This window comes from Engystomops pustulosus, chromosome 11, assembly GCF_040894005.1.
Source record: "Engystomops pustulosus chromosome 11, aEngPut4.maternal, whole genome shotgun sequence".
Classification (NCBI taxonomy): domain Eukaryota; kingdom Metazoa; phylum Chordata; class Amphibia; order Anura; family Leptodactylidae; genus Engystomops; species Engystomops pustulosus.
Window position 1 is genome coordinate 60008817 of NC_092421.1, and position 16153 is coordinate 60024969.

At 41.6% G+C, this 16153-nt stretch overlaps 1 protein-coding gene across 2 annotated transcripts in view; it reads right to left on the reverse strand.

Annotated features, from left to right (window-relative positions):
- Positions 1–245: 245 nt before the first annotated feature.
- The window catches only part of BTAF1 (B-TFIID TATA-box binding protein associated factor 1), a 37807-nt gene continuing 21899 nt past the window's right edge, over positions 246–16153 (reverse strand). For both annotated transcript variants that reach the window (XM_072131093.1, XM_072131092.1), the window contains exons 14-38: positions 15863–15983; positions 15654–15758; positions 15417–15566; positions 14850–14992; positions 14333–14507; positions 12481–12684; positions 11586–12012; positions 10772–10962; positions 9881–10034; positions 9636–9745; positions 7862–8063; positions 7524–7672; positions 6764–6916; positions 6136–6257; positions 5225–5392; positions 4749–4826; positions 4214–4343; positions 3537–3678; positions 3329–3459; positions 3036–3161; positions 2783–2935; positions 2349–2560; positions 2072–2231; positions 1458–1628; positions 246–1110 (exon numbers count right to left, since the gene is read on the reverse strand). In XM_072131093.1, coding sequence (XP_071987194.1) covers positions 964–1110; positions 1458–1628; positions 2072–2231; positions 2349–2560; positions 2783–2935; positions 3036–3161; positions 3329–3459; positions 3537–3678; positions 4214–4343; positions 4749–4826; positions 5225–5392; positions 6136–6257; positions 6764–6916; positions 7524–7672; positions 7862–8063; positions 9636–9745; positions 9881–10034; positions 10772–10962; positions 11586–12012; positions 12481–12684; positions 14333–14507; positions 14850–14992; positions 15417–15566; positions 15654–15758; positions 15863–15983 — 4024 coding nt within the window. In that variant the 3' untranslated portion in view covers positions 246–963. The remainder of the gene's footprint in view (positions 1111–1457; positions 1629–2071; positions 2232–2348; positions 2561–2782; positions 2936–3035; positions 3162–3328; positions 3460–3536; positions 3679–4213; positions 4344–4748; positions 4827–5224; positions 5393–6135; positions 6258–6763; positions 6917–7523; positions 7673–7861; positions 8064–9635; positions 9746–9880; positions 10035–10771; positions 10963–11585; positions 12013–12480; positions 12685–14332; positions 14508–14849; positions 14993–15416; positions 15567–15653; positions 15759–15862; positions 15984–16153) is intronic.

Genomic DNA, 16153 nt, shown 5'->3' on the forward strand with positions numbered 1-16153 from the left:
CTTCCAGATCTGTAGTTGTGCAGTCATAAACCTTCAATCTCCTGGATTGTGAATAGCCACAAGATTATAGTTTTCCTCCTAAAATGTGATTCCATTCATTTTTTTTGGGGCGCAAATTTGCAGGTAGAGGCTTCAGTGGGTGCAGGCACAGCATTGTTGCACACCCCCAACCGGCCGCAGAATTCACCTTATAATATCCACCACATACAAAACAACTAAAAGACGACAATAGTAGTTTTTTTTTTTTTTTAATTTTCGGCTTACATGGAATGATCATTCATTACGGCACGCCACGGATAAAAGTGGTGACAGAACTTCATTTCCATTGGGTTTGCGTTCTCTTCTCTCTCTATATATATTACATAAGGGGAGGTCACTCGCCGTCCGGACACATATTAATTCATTATGTGATACAAGATAAGCTACATATACACAGGGTAAGACTCCTCTATGCCGCCAGTACACACAGATCCGACATCAGAGGAGAACCTCAGATCTGCAGGACGTGTGCTTAGCGCTAGATAAACTCCAGAACAACCAAAGGTCCTCACTGAAGGTCAGACTATTAATCCTCAACCAAAAGTCAAATGGGAAAATTCATTAAAATGTACAATCTTAAAAAACCCTAAGATTTAAAGCAAATATATGTCAGGGCCTAAAACTTCAATGTTTAAAAAACCGTGGCTTGTGTTCATCGCCATAGATGTAACAGTGCGCCAGAGCCGTTCTCTGTACAGGGGAAGGGGGGACTCCAGTGATGACAGGAAGGAGTCAAAGGGTCAACTAAAAACTCCAAACACCCGTATACTAGGATTCAAGCCTCCATCTCTTAAGACTGTAATTCATGTGACACATTCTCTCCCGTCTCCAATCTTCCTGCCGGTTCCTTCTTGCAGAACCGCTCTACCATCCCGGCCCTTGCTGAATATCAGCTAAACAAAGGACAACACTGCAGCGGAGGGTTCACTTCAGAGAATGCATAAAATTGTCAAGACTGAACTCTGTTTCGTACTGCTCCTGGTTCCATAGTTCTCCCAGGTTGTCCAGGATCGCCTTCATGGAACTCTTCTCGCCCGTTTCGGAGGTTTCCATCTTTTCACCCTTTCCGTCCTAGGAAACAAAGTAGTAATAATGTTGAATGGGTTTATAAAAACCAAAAAAAAGTCATCTACTGCCGGCATAAATGCAGGGGAATGGTCATCTCTTCCAGGAGTCTGACACCTACAGAATTATGGGTCCACAGCACTGAATTAGAACTGAATTGCCTCCCAAGTTCCTCCATCTACAGGCGACCCAATTCACAAGGTCTTTATATACTGGAAAGCCGCTCTTCAGCCCAGTTATCCTCTACAGGAGGCAGACATCAGCCGTGTCCCTCCTGTACTGGTGTAATATAATGCACCACTATCTGTCCAGGCCATTCCACAGTTCCTAACAATACAATGATCTGTGCCCACCTTGTCGAGGGTGAACAGGTCCAGCAGCTGGTCGGTGCCCATGCTCTGTAAGCTGGCATTCTCCTGGCTTATCACTGTATTTGCGATGCTCATTTTGAACTTCTGCAAACCCATTATCTTCTCCTCCAGGGTTCCTCTTGTGATAAGCCGGTACACGTTTACTACACGTTTCTGCAACAAAAATCAAGAAATTAAAAGTACATTAGATGAGTGCAGTGTGTCACTAACCAAAGTGCATTTAAAACCCTGCATGAGCCCCCCCCCCCCCCCAAAAAAAAAAAAATTGTATATGGCATTTAAAGGGTTCTCTCAAACGTCTGAGACCCACCCCCAGCACATCACGAGAACAGCATCCTGCTGCTCCATTCAATACGATCAGTGTCAGAAGTTACCGAGCACAGCGCTCAGTTGCCTACTGCACTCACTTTCACCAAGTGCCAGAGATTGCCAATACCCTCATACTATTTAATGGGCTCACAAAGTGGATATCAATGACTAATACATATTGGTGAGAATATATAATAGACAAATTTTGGATGTAAAGAGTCTTTTCAGACTGATTTGCTTCAACTCAAGAATGACCTAAACTCCACATCAGGGTTTTCTGATCATACCTGACCGATACGATGTGCCCTGTCCATTGCCTGAAGATCTCTCATCGGATTCCAGTCGTGTTCAACAAACACTACGGTGTCTGCACCGGTGAGGTTGAGACCCAAGCCACCAACGTGTGTGGTCAGCAGCAAGACATCTATAGACGGGTCATTATTAAACCTGATATTGGAGAGAGAGATCCATATTAAACTCAGAGCCAAGAACTGGCAAATTCAGAAATTTAGGAAGAGATTGACCACATCTTACTAGTATCCAGCCCACAGACCCACCACTGACCTGGACACAATGGAATGTCTCTGCCCGGCAGGTATACTACCATCCAGCCGTAAGTACGTAACAGAGGGTAAGTGAGGCTTCAGAAGGTCGTGTTCTACTATATCCAGCATGCTCTTCAGCTGGCAGAAGATCAATACTCTGTGCTGGGCTACCACGGCTTCTGTGCCACTCTCAGGAGTGCTGGCGTTACCCAAACCACAGTCCAACAACAACTGCAAAAAGTAGGGAAAAAAAAAAAAAAAAGTTACAGGACTTCAGTTACTTTCGTCTCTATTCAGAGGTCACCATGTCACCAATCCTCTAGGTTAAAGCAAATTGCAACATTTTTTTGATATCATGACCTGTAAACAAAGATTCTCCTGATTTTTATCAAGAAGTCTTCATTAACTTTATAATTCACGCTCACAGGATACATAGGTCCCCTTTGGACATACTTGTTTTAGTGCAGATAGTTTGGGGGCATGCTGAATATCCCGCAGATTCGAGTTTTGAGTCGCTAGCTGATCTGCGACCTTCTTGTGCTCCGGATGCTGTGCCGTTAAAACCAACGCAGGATGGTTGCAAAGCTTCCGCAAATACTGCAATGCCTAAAGAGACAACGACATTACTTCTTACTACAAGTCCATCTAGGTAGCGACGGGCTCCTATACCAACAGATCTAGGCTGCTCCCTGTGCACACACATTACCTGAAAGACGTGTCCTGTGGCCTTCAGCTTCGGCTTTTCACTCTCTTCTGACAGTGAAGATGCAGAGACTGTTTCGGCCACATCGGTCTTTGCACGGGATTTTGCAAAATCTTCATATAACTGAACCTGAAAGAGAATGGTACAATACAGATATCCCTTGTAAAATACAATGCACAATTTGCAGACTAATTGCAATTTTAGCAGACGGATCACAGGGCTCCCTTAGGTTGGGACACCAGATGATGGATAAACATTTTGCAACACAAAATTTTAAGGATTCTGTTTCTCTTTACCTGCAAAGGACTCAAGGAACAGTAATAATCTTGTATAATCTTAGGAGGAAGATCCTGCAAAACGTCCTCCTTCATTCTTCGGAGCAAAAACGGTAGGACCTGCCTGTGTAAGGCCTCCATAGCAAGAACACCTGAGAATATGGAGGAGGAGATAAGTGGATGGAGTAACGTGAAAATTGCACAAGACAAAGTAGGTTTTTTTCCTCACCAGCTTCCTGTTCACGGGAGGAACTTCTAGCATCTCTACTCGCTAAAATGGGTTTCCCGTATCTTGCAGCAAACTGGCGCTCGGTGCCCAAGAAGCCGGGCATGAGGAAGTCAAAAAGTGACCAGAGCTCCAAGACATTGTTCTGTGGAGATAAGACAGATAAATCTGGGACAATGTCCATAAACTGCATGAAGTGATTGTTCTACATTACAGGGTTATTCTGGGATTCATTTATTCAGCTAGTCCAAGGCTACGTCATCAATATCAGAATGTCTGACATGCGGTACCCCAAAGATCAGCTGTTAGAGAGACCGGAGCTTTCATCTGAACGCTGTGATCTCTCCAACAAGCAAAGTACAGTACATGGTCAGCGTTTCATAGGCATTTGACCAATTGACATGTGGCTACAAACAGAAGTGGAGCTCAGGAGCACCATGCCCGCTTCAAAACAGTCCTTGGACTCTTAGAATTGGGGATCATTATCACCTTAGTCCAAGGATAGATTAATATATTAATCCTGGAATATGCATTTAAAGATCACTGAATGACCAGTCTAAAATAACCAGACATTCTGGATTTCATGCCCCATTATCTGCGACCTGGCAGAGGCTGCACATGTGTATGGTGGTGGCAGTCGTGAGCCGTCTGGGTGTGTGGCCAAACACAACCCCTCATACCTGAATTGGTGTACCAGAAAGGATAATTCTATAATTCGCCGTTATCTGCTTAACAGCTTTGGATAATTTGGTCTTCCCGTTCTTAATGACGTGACCTTCATCCAGAATACAGTAATTAAACTTCATGTTCCTGAAATCAAAAGCTTAAAGTGAACATGTGGTGGGATCATCGCAACAACTACAGGTCATATAAAAACAAATACACACCATAACCACAGGAATAATAATAATAATAATAATAATAATAATAATAATAATAATAATAATAATAATAATAATAATAATAATAATAATAATAATAATAATAATAATAATAATAATAATAATAATAATAATAATAATAATAATAATAATAATAATAATAATAATAATAATAATAATAATAATAATAATAGAGGAAGGGAGAGAAGAGAATAGAGCAGGACAGTGCAAACATAATTCAATGCATTGGATCGCAGTCACAGGTAAGCCAGAAAAGATGAATGAATACACAAACTGAATCAGAACAGGAGATTTCTAGAGTCCAAAAACTTACCTGAAGAAGTCAATATCATTCCGGACGACATCATAAGAAGCCACTACAAGATTGTGCCTTTTCACCTGATGCTGTAACCTGTAAAATGGGCAGGATTTATAAATACAGCATTGCTAACTTACACAATGTATGGGACCTCTAAATTTATCAGCATAGAAATTTTCACCCATACATAAAGCAAGGGACACCTCCTAAAACTATCTGTCCTATGGCCACAACAAGGCTCATTTCATCCAGGGTTCATGGCCCTCACTCCTTTTGCAATATCCATTTGGATCTATTACCATTTACAAAATATTGCTATAACCCTAGCTCCTTACACTGGCATCTCAAAGATCAGGAATTTTTTCTCTTATGGGTAATAAACTATTTGGATGAGCAAAGCCACAGAAACCTGGGATAAGGGAATGAATCCTAAACATTGTATCTAGAGATTTACCATCAAGACCATTAAATTACAGGGCACAACCACTCACCGAGCTCGCTCTGTCGGAGGACCTGTGTAATGTAATGGGTTGAGATATTCTTTAGGGCAGAATTTCCCAACTTCATCCACCCAGTGCCCAGTTAGTGTTGGAGGACATACGACTAGCGAGGGGAGAGGTACGCAGTCTGCAGACTTACTCCTGCTATACTCTTGGGATCTGTAGAGAACACAGCAAGGATTAACACAAGATTTATAGACATTACTACATTAAAGAGACTGTACTGTGTTAGTTTATCTCCTATCCGGAGTTAATTTAAAAATCAATGAGGGTCCAATTGATGGAACCAGCAAGAATTTTAAGGAGGGTCTTAGTAAAAGCTGGATTGGCAGGTCAAGCACACATCCTGGCACTCCATTAAATGCTATGGGAGCATCAGAAATTGCATGGCACAGCGCCCATCTCCTAGTACCAAAGATTCCCAAGCAATGTACTCCGCTCTTTCTGACTGTAGTAGTGTAAAAGAAAAAGGTAAAGCAGCACATTGAAAAAAAAACAAAAAAACACGGTTTAAGATCCTTGTGTGGGTGCAGGCTTCAAGGGTTCCTACTCACGATCCCAATGGTCCAAAATGTAAAACAAGGAAGCAGCACTCCGTGGAAAGCGTGATTTCACCAGTGAGGAATACAACATTTCAGGCATCTCAATGTAGCCATTGTCAAGTACTTGAGCTGAAATGTTGTATTCCCCACTGGTGAAATAAATCACTGCTTTCCACGGAGTGCCGCTTCCTTGTTTTGAATTTTGTAGCATATTAGTGAATGGAGCCACAGGATGCACGCTCGACCGGCCACTTCAATCATCTCCATCATCTTCAGGAACGCATCAGATGGTGGTCATCTCTCATCCTTTGACTGTCCAAAGTTGACACAACCACTTAATAGTTCAGATAAACCATTTACCTTAGGCAATGGTCCCCGGCAAGGATACATATAGATTGCAAAGTCTTCCCCAGACCCATATCATCACACAGGATCCCATGGAGTTTGTACTTATTCAGGAAGGCCAGCCAATTTACACCATCCTACAGGGAAAGAGACAAGAAACGCATCATGTCAGCTTGAAGAGTTGTAATAGAAGCAAAGAAATGGGAAGGATGCATCTCACGGTGAGCAGGTAACAGGGTTTTTTTTGTTTCCTTTTTTTTTTTTAGAGGTTTGCTGATCTTCGATACCAATGGTCCCCCACACCTAGGCAGAGGTCACAGATCTATGACGCGAGTTAGCATGGCAGCCGTGTAGATACCTTTGGGTCTGATCCCCTTATGGTGGTTAGGCATTGCTCTAACTCCTACACATTCATGTGCATAGGAGAAAGCTACATGTATTACAATGTACAAGCCACCAACACACAATGTTTGTGCTGTGACAACTGGTGAACGGGAGACCAGGCCCCTAATAATCTGACACTGAGCGCCTAGTCTAAAGAAGCCCATAGATATTCAAGTCCTGGAAAACCCTTTAATATGATAAAAGAATTACAAGCAGGCGACAGCTGTCAGGCAGAAATATTAATGTCTTGGCATCTTACCTGCTGGTATTTCCGCAGCTCAGCTTTTATTGGAACAGGAATTGTATAATTTTCCAATTTCTTTCCATCCAGCAGTTGTTCCAAGAAGTTGCGCTCCCTGGCTTTTAGTTTAATTAACTCCTCTGACATGGTGGGAGGATCTGGGATCCCAGCCTAAATATAAAATCCAAGGTGATCCAAGAGGAACATAACCAGAGACATAAAACTTCGGGTGATATAATGCTTGTAAAAAGGCCCAATAAATTATCATTTACATGAAAACACAAAGTACACAAGGCTTAAAGTACTCACAGGAACATATCCGGAAAAATATCCTGCGCTAATATCGACAACTAAAGCCTTTTATCCAACAGACGGATGGATAGTGGCCCAGACTGCAGGATAGACCGATCTTCTGGGAGATTGATGCTTGGTAGGTTTACAGAATAAATAGTCCAAGCCTGCAAGTTATCCCTATTCATAGAGCATGACTGCTTCCTCTCTGAGGGTCTAATCACTGGGACCCCAAGTGATCAGGAGAATTGGGGTTACCATTAATAGGTAGAGTAGCAGGTCAAGAATGTGTCATGCAACTCATTCAATAGTATAAGGGTCAGGGTCACGTTTATGTGGCGTGTCCGGTACTGCAGCTCATAAGCAGATATTAATAAGGGTTTGGTGATTTACTGACTATATTCAACATCATTAAACTATTGTACCAATAGTGAGAGGTCTACCGTCGTGGCGCCTCCGTCGGCTCATTACCCATGATACAACTTACTTCCAAAGGCATTAGCCTGATGAGTGTTGCAAAACACTGCGTTGCCATGAAGCGCACGCTGTCCGTCTGGTCGCTCATTCTTCCCAGCACGGGAACCACGAGGAGGACTATGTATGGAATAATACCCACATCCAACTGCTCCATCACACCTGGTCATTCAATGTCAAGGAAAGACCAAGATTTCATTGAACAAACTCAATTATTCCAAGTAGCCAATGTATCATACCGAGAAGCAGTAACCAGATCTCACGTGGTACTGTAATGTACATAGATTAATATAGTGGGTTTTTTAACTTGACAAGCTAAATGCAGCCTTGTGGTTTACACAAAAAGGATACAAGCCAGCGCTTCAATAGCCCCCTCCTGTTTCGTGTTGTCATCAATAGCACCAAGCCACGGCAAAACTTTCTCCAAAAAGCCATTCATTGTTTCCATGGTAGCGATGCGGCTCATAACTCCTACACAGCGAGAAGCCATATGCCTGACTGATGTGTAAGGATGGCGCAGGCACGTGAAGAGATGAGGAAGATGTTCAAGCAGCTGCAAAACAAGAATAAAAATAAATATTAGAGCTTATGTAACACTTTATGTGGGGGCATCAGAGACACCCGTCTTCACTGAACACAGATCTGAGCAGTTTAGAAGAACCAACACTCATTGTGACTGTTCTACGGAGGCTGAAAATAGCTGCTAATACAGAGAAAAGGGAAGCTGTGTGACCTATATACACACACAGGTTTTATATGATTTGCATACTGCTTATAAGCTGGGACAGGTAAAACAATGTAAGAGTAAGTTAGCCGTGTAAGGGTTAGGTTACATTCAGACCACATTTTAGCTCCATGTAGTAAAAACAGATTCCTGACATGTCTTCACACCCGAGACGTCATCCTTTTCCACCCCTCACCCCAGAGGAGGAATGAAACTTCTGTATCACGTCAGTATATTTGTGGCTAGTGGACAGGAATATTAGTAACCGTACAGGGCAAGTGATGCAGAAGGAGCCGGGAGCCATATTTTTAAACTGCTCCAAAACTCAAGGGATTTTCTAGTGCTCCTAGAAATGGCTTTTAATCCTTTTATTGGAACACACCATGTATATTTTTGGGGAACAAGAGGACTATGATATTAATGCATAATTAGAAGGAGCTTTTTCCAGACACACAGGCCCTGTCTGGTATTGCAGATACATCAATTACCGGAGAGAGACTTTGCATGATTTTCTGCAGAAGCAGTGCACATTTGAATACTATTGTAAAGCAATGCACAAGGCGCTTACTGGGGTAGTACGGAGTGGAAAGAGTTGTGTGCATGATGCCATCGCTGGTGAACTGCTGAAATTCCCTCCTTATAGCAAAAAGAGGCCAAATAATCTAGACCACAAACATACAGTCACTTGTGCACTGGCTAAGTTTTTGAAGAAGGTGCCTGCAAGACCAAACAAATTAGAGAACAGCCCGATAAACGGAGTGTGTGCCCACTTACAAGTGTTTGTTGCCTTCCTTCACGGATCACATAGATCTCTGCCCTAATCTGAGAGTCTTGTGTGTGCATGCAAAAAAAAATTAAAAAAAAAAAAATTATCCACTTTTGGAAAAGCCTGGGGATGCACAACTTTCCATACCCAGGGGACATCACCACACAAGGATTTTTTATTTTGTATCTGCAGTAGGGGCAGAGAAAGAGCAGCCAGGGGGTCACGTACATCTGAAGCTCTTAACACCCAGCATCACATCAAATGGAAACCAACCACATCCATTTACTTATGTTCTCTGATTTGTTTGGTCTTGCAGGCACCATCCTCATATGCTTAGCTAGTGCACAAGTGACTAATTTTATACATTTAAATAATACATTTGTTGAAAATTCAGGTGTTATATGGATATTAAGATGGGATTTAGATTTTGGGATTAAGTTTTTTTTTTTTTTTTCTTCAAAGATTAGCACGGACCATTGAGAGCACACATCTTTCCATGTGTGAACTTTCCATATTGTGAGAAGTCATATTAAAAACTTCCACTTCTGGTTCTCGGGCAAAGGTTATTCTTTATTAAATTTAACATACAAACCACTACCTCCAACTTTTAGCTCTCATTTCCAATAACGACTTACCATGGGGTGAAGGCTGGGATCCATGGAAGAGGCTGTGACCTCAAACACCTGCAGGCTGTTGACTAGTTCCTGGGCGTGCTCATCTCCTTTTTCCATGAGAAGCTTGCCATCTACAACAACACATTTTGTATTACCTATGTAAGCATCTTCAAGAGAACTGGCAGCAAGACAAGTACAAACCAACAGTTCTACTTTACATCCTTCCTGGAAGTGTTCTATAAACAAAATGACAACTGGATACTTACCAAAATTCTCAACGTTGATGTGGTTCCTTAGAGGTCCAACCATTGTCTCCCAGAGATTTGGTAGTCCTGTGGCCAGATTACACGCAAAGTGTTTTGCAATGGTAGCAAGAGTATATTCTGCGCCTCTTCTCTGGATTAAGTGATTCTTATGATTCTGATGGTGGGAAAAAAAAAAAGTTATGTGCCAAGAAAGAGTGAAGACCTCAGAGTAGGTATAAGTCCAACTACCGAAACCAATTGGATAAGGATGACCTGTCCCAAGAATAGGTCATCTGCATTAAAATCATTTTAATATTGCTTTCCCCTCTTTTTATGATATCCTCTAGAATAATAATGGTTCAGTGTCCACAAGGGCAGTTCTAATAGGCTGCACACAATTTGAAGGTCATGAGGTTAAAGTTAAACAGGATTACTTGACCGGGTCCATGACTTTTCATAGGAATCTATGGTTTATAGATCCGGAATACAAGCTTCATGTGCAACATGACAAAACAGCAAACATACAATTATGTGGCATTATACCGCCTCTGGAGATTCAAGAGAATTAGGGGATTGAAAGTCAATGTACTACTGATGCAACAATTGCATATGTAATGCACACACTATGGGAGGAGAAGGAATTACACAGTATTGGGAAAAACAAGGTCTGCGACATATGCAATGGAAATTATGTCCTGGTATATCCCTTGAAGGTGTAAATACTAATGATCTATGAGTATTATGGTCTGGGAATACACCTTTTTGAGAAGTCAGGAGGCATGGAAGAGAATCTCAACCATTCGTTCCAGACAGTGATAATGACTGAACATTGTACATATCCAGTGATATTCCTAGGATATGAATGGAGCGTTCGCCTCACTTGCCTCAGTCACGTTAACAAGTTATAAATACCTCATCATCCTCTGCTGAGGCGTGGACTCTGCTTCCAGAGGGCAATTCTGCCACCTGAGACTTTGAAGCTTTTGGAGCCGGACCCCGTCTGCTAGTAATTGCAAAAGCAGCTTGTTGATGTCTGTACAGAGTAATGATCCCCCTGTGTTTTGTCACCGTGTGACACACTCCATCCTTTTCTGAATTTGGACCTTTAGAAAACAAGAGTCTGTTACATAAACATTGTATATATGGATTTTTAGGTTTAGTAAAAGTGTTATTATTGGGGTTGTCTAAAAAGCTTTACAAAAAACAAACAAACAAAAAAATTGTAATAGATATTTATGAATTAGATGGGATGTACTCTGAGCTATGTAAGAACTAGTTACAAGCTGAATGCAGGTAAACCCTGCTGCCCCACATTTACTCCCACCTAGACTGGGGATTCCCTAGAGCATATACAGGAATGACTGTCCAGTCTGTTGGGGACCAATACCATTCACATCTGAGAAACAGGTCCAAGATATAAATTCGGCAGACAGTGGCAGGCGCTAATGCTTCTTAAACTACAATAGTCTAAACAAATCTTAAGTGTAGCGAAGTGTGATACACAATAAGATGCATCAATCCCCAATCTTTTCCGATTCCATAACCCTGGACATATTCAGGAGGTTCCCCACCAATATAGTCATTCTGTGTATGGATCTATAAATTGTGGTTTCTACGCATATTTACATAGATTTTTAAATTAAAAATCCCAAGTGGAATTTTTCAGTGCTTTCTGTAGTACATCTGCGTCAGTCCCTTTTAGTGTAGGCGCCTCACTAATACATACCTTTTGGATGATCTGTGTTGTTAAAGGCTGGGACAGGACAGGACACAGAAGGGGTGATACTGGAATCCACGCAAACTGAACTACAAAGATTTTTTAATATTTTGGGGTTTGGGCAAGGAGTCCTTGCTGTACACTGCTGAAGTAGCTTTGCCAGACATGAGGCCGCGTAGTTCTGCACCACAGAGTTCTCTTCCTTTTTCACAGCCTCCATTAGCGGCTTGATAATGGGATTCAGTTTCTCTGGGAGCTGCGCGAGATGGACTATGGCGCAGGCCGCGAAGGTGTGGACTCTAAGCTGAAGGACTTGCCATTCCTGGTTGGTTTCTGATACAGTCATCTGAACTTGTTGCCTCTTCCCATCTAGTTGCTGGTAAACTTTAGCATTGGATCGCAGAGGTGCTGTGGCTTCACTGAACACTGTAGTTACCTAGGAAAGCACCAAGTCATCAGTTTATTGCTTTGGTTGTAAAGAATCTTACATTTACTATTGTCCTTCATAAAATACAATAAATGTCAATTAGACTTTTTTTTATCTATCCCTGTATTATAGTTATTTAAACCTAGCCATGGTCTGTTTTCAACCCATGTGTCAGTGTGTGAAGTAACCGCATGCACAGGTGACACTAAAATAGTACTGACTGGGTAGCAAACACGAGGAGAAATGCTCCAAAATTTGCTGCCTGGGCAGTCAACTCCCGGTTGCAAAAACCATGGCTGGGTGAGAGACTATCGAAATACAAGGTGCCTTGTGGTAGCTGTTGAAGCTTTGGCCATCAGTGCCAAAATGTTTGCCATGTTCTAAGTGGAATTGTATCAAATGGGCACTTTTGTGAGGACACTTGCAGATTTGGAGACTAAGAAGGAAAGAAAAGCATGAATACAGAGACTTACTAACCAGTTCATTAGCTTGGTCTATGGTAAAGACGCTGCAGTTTACTTTGCTCCGAATGTCTATGTTAGCATCTGCAAGAGAGGAGATTAGCAGCTTGCATTCATTCTGCATCCGGGTGAAAGGAATCGCTATTTCATCGTAATACAAGTGTTCAGACAACACTGCCAGCAGGCGCGGCTGGACTGCAAGGGTCACCGTTTTGCATTCCTGTATAAAAAAAAACAAAAACAAATAAAAATCTCAGGATTTAAATTGGATATTTTCTATATATAAAAGGGCGCATTGATATCTCTCTGGGAAATGTGCATAAAACAATTTTGCTCAGAGGAACCATACATCTTCTGTTTTATCTGCCGCTTGCCACACTGCAAATAAAATTGCCAAGCTCCATTGCCGTCAATAGAGGAACCATCATTGAAATGACAATGGATTGGTGGTCTATAGGCATTTACTGCTAGGAGACAAAAAAAAAACAAAAAAAAAAAACACCAGCATGTAGCCCATGCACCTGGATAAATGGTCTAAAAAAATTCAACCGCATAATAAGCAAAAAAACAATGGTCATTAGTGTTCAGAGTACACTACAAGGTTTCTATGTGTGTCATCCATCTGGAAAACTATCAAGATATAGTTGGTACTTCACCCCACACGGATTTCCTCAAACCTACCAAAACAGAACCCAAGTCTGCTGGCGCTGTTTATGTGATAACGCTGATATATGATAAAAATCTGGTGGGACTGTATATATAACCGAATTCTGGGACGCAATCAATGCTCATTTAAAAAAAATAATTTATATATGTATATGAATCTTTTCCCAATAAACTCAATCACCCAAACACTATTCTTCATAGACAGACTTCCACAGGACCCACTTTACGGTAGTTGCACATGTCCTAGTAGCAGCAAAAATAAAAATAGCTAAACACTGAAACACTATCAATTTCTAACTATATAATACTTAATTATCCACCATCAATACCAACTTTAACAAAATAAACTAGGCAAGTGGTTTCCTCCTGTTATTTATTTTTTTATTTGCGTTTTCTTGCCATGTTCAATAGATTTTCAAACACAACATGAACATTGTGTATTACATATTAGACAACCATTTTTGATAAGTGATATTGTTATCTATGACCTCCTTCCTTATAAACTCGGCTTTTCAATTATGCTAACGAGCCTAGGGGGTTATGCTTGCCCCTCTCATCTGGCTTTACCAGTCACGGTGCCCAAATTTATAATTGTGTCCCTGGTCTATCCATTTGTTATTTTTATAGGTAGATTTTAATTGGTTTTAGATTTGGAAATTGGTTATTCTAATATACTAGAGCAGTGATTGCGAACCTATGGCATGGGTGCCAGAGGTGGCACTCAGAGCCCTTTCTGTGGGCACTTGGGCCATCGCCCCAGCACACCAGAGAGAACTCAAAATCTTTCTGCAGTTGCAAGCCACTTAAAAGATGCTGCTTTCAGGCATATTTTGATACTTGCTTCTCTTCTTAGAACTGTGGGAAGAGGGAGAATGAGTAAACAGGGCCAAATTATTTTTGGAGGACCTCCTGCTGGCCCTACCATTCTCTGTGTACAGAGGGACACTGGAAAGAAGCTAAAATGATGCAAATTTTCCCTCCTTTCTACTGTGTTGCTGTCCTCAGGAGGCCAATCTGATTGAAAGTTGTTGAAGAACAGTGAGCAATAACTTACTGCTTCAATTTATGGTTGGCACCGCGCAATAAATAAGGGGGGTTTGGGTTGCAGTTTAGGCATTCGGTAAAAAGGTTCGCCATCACTGTACTAGAGATTTTGTAGTACAAGTAGGCATGGGAGATGAAACTTAAACCCAATTCATTACCTTCTGCAATGTAGCCCACTCGGAGATAACAAGGGCCACGCTGATCCTTTGTAAGGCAGACTTGGAGTTCAGATGAAAGAGGAGCAACTGAGCTAATGACTCGGCCGGCTTTATTTCCTGAGAGGCCGTATTGACACAGGGATCGCAAATGCAGCAGCACAATGATCCCAGCAATCTGGAAGGGGAGAGGAAACAAAGCAATCACTGACATGGCCACCCGCTGAACTCAAGCACAATATATTATGTCCACCTGTGCATGCTGCTAGCCACTTCCATGAAATCTTTAAGGGTGCATTTACACGTGGAGTTTTGTATTGGTCTTTAAATGCATTTGCCTTTCCACATACAATAAGCCACATGCAAAAGCACCCTCAGAGTCCTTGGCAGAAGAGTTTTTCACAGATCTTATAGACTTTTGCTTATTAATATCTGGAAAGAACTTTCACAGCCATTACTTATTTGTGTGCAGGTAGCATTCATATCAAGTAAGAATTTATAGAGATTTATAAATACTGACTTTGCAGCAGCCAACCGAGCACGGGTCACCAAGTAATCCCTGATGCCGGAGTCTTCAGTCACACTGTCCGAGCCAGCCATATACTCCTGTGCAACTTCTTTTGTCTGGCTTTGACCTTGACGGAGTTTTCCACAAGCTTTTTCCTACGGTAAGAAAAAAAAAAAATAAATCTTACAAAGAAAACATTTCGCAAAACCATGGTTTAATTTAAACCATAATCTCTACAGCTTTGCCATTTCTGCTACAGCTACAGAAAGCTGCTGCAGATGGAAAACATTCAGTGGGCAACCACACGATACAATGGATGGCATACTGTTCCACTTTAATTGAAACAAATAAAACTTTAATCGCATCAGGCTCTCATACGGACTAAGGCCAGTTGCAGACAAATCCAAACTACAATTTTTTAGTTCCGTAACCTGGCAGCGTCCATAATCACGGCTAGTGTGCGGCAGCCCTAAAATTGGAGATCACAGGTGGAGCTACTACTCAACACCAGGTTTTTAAATCTTTGGCTTAAAAATCATTTAATTGTGTAATTTATACAATCAATACTTAATATCTCACCTTGGATTTAGGCTTCACTTCAATCAACATGTTTAAATCAATAGGCAGATGAGCGGGCTGCATCATCAAACAGAGCCAGGCTCCCATCCAGGGACATGCAGCAGCCACAACATATTGCACAGAGGCTTTGTGTATTAGCTGCTGCCAGACCTGGGGGAAAACAGATTAGAAAAATGAATGAATAGATTGAGAGGGAAAAGGTAACCCCATACCACACACACCTCAAGCACATCATACCTTGTGGATAAGGTCAAGAATTTCCTGGTTACTTTCCAAAATACAAATCTGAAAGATATGACGCAGCATGTCCTGCAAGATAGGGGTCAGCCAACCTGAACAGTTCTGGAAGAGAAACAGAATCTGAATTTTGTCTATTCACATGGTTAAAATGCAACTCTAGCACTAAAAATAAAAAGATGCTAAATAGATATTTAGTAGATACCAACCTGATCCTGGGTGGATAACAAAGTGCATAAAGTTTCCAGAGCTGCCTTCCGAACCGATGATATACTGTGCCGGAGGAAAGGCCACACCCGTGGCACCAATATCGTAAGCGATTGTTGAATACTGTGAAGACAAATGTTTTACACATGTTAGGAGAAGCTGTAAGGGCGCGTTCACACTTGCGTTTTGGCCTGCATTTTCATTGCGTTTGAAACAGCTGAGGAGAGGAGATTTTCCCAATTACATTACTTTTTACATTTGTATTACAAAATGCATCGTAAACTCTTAACTCA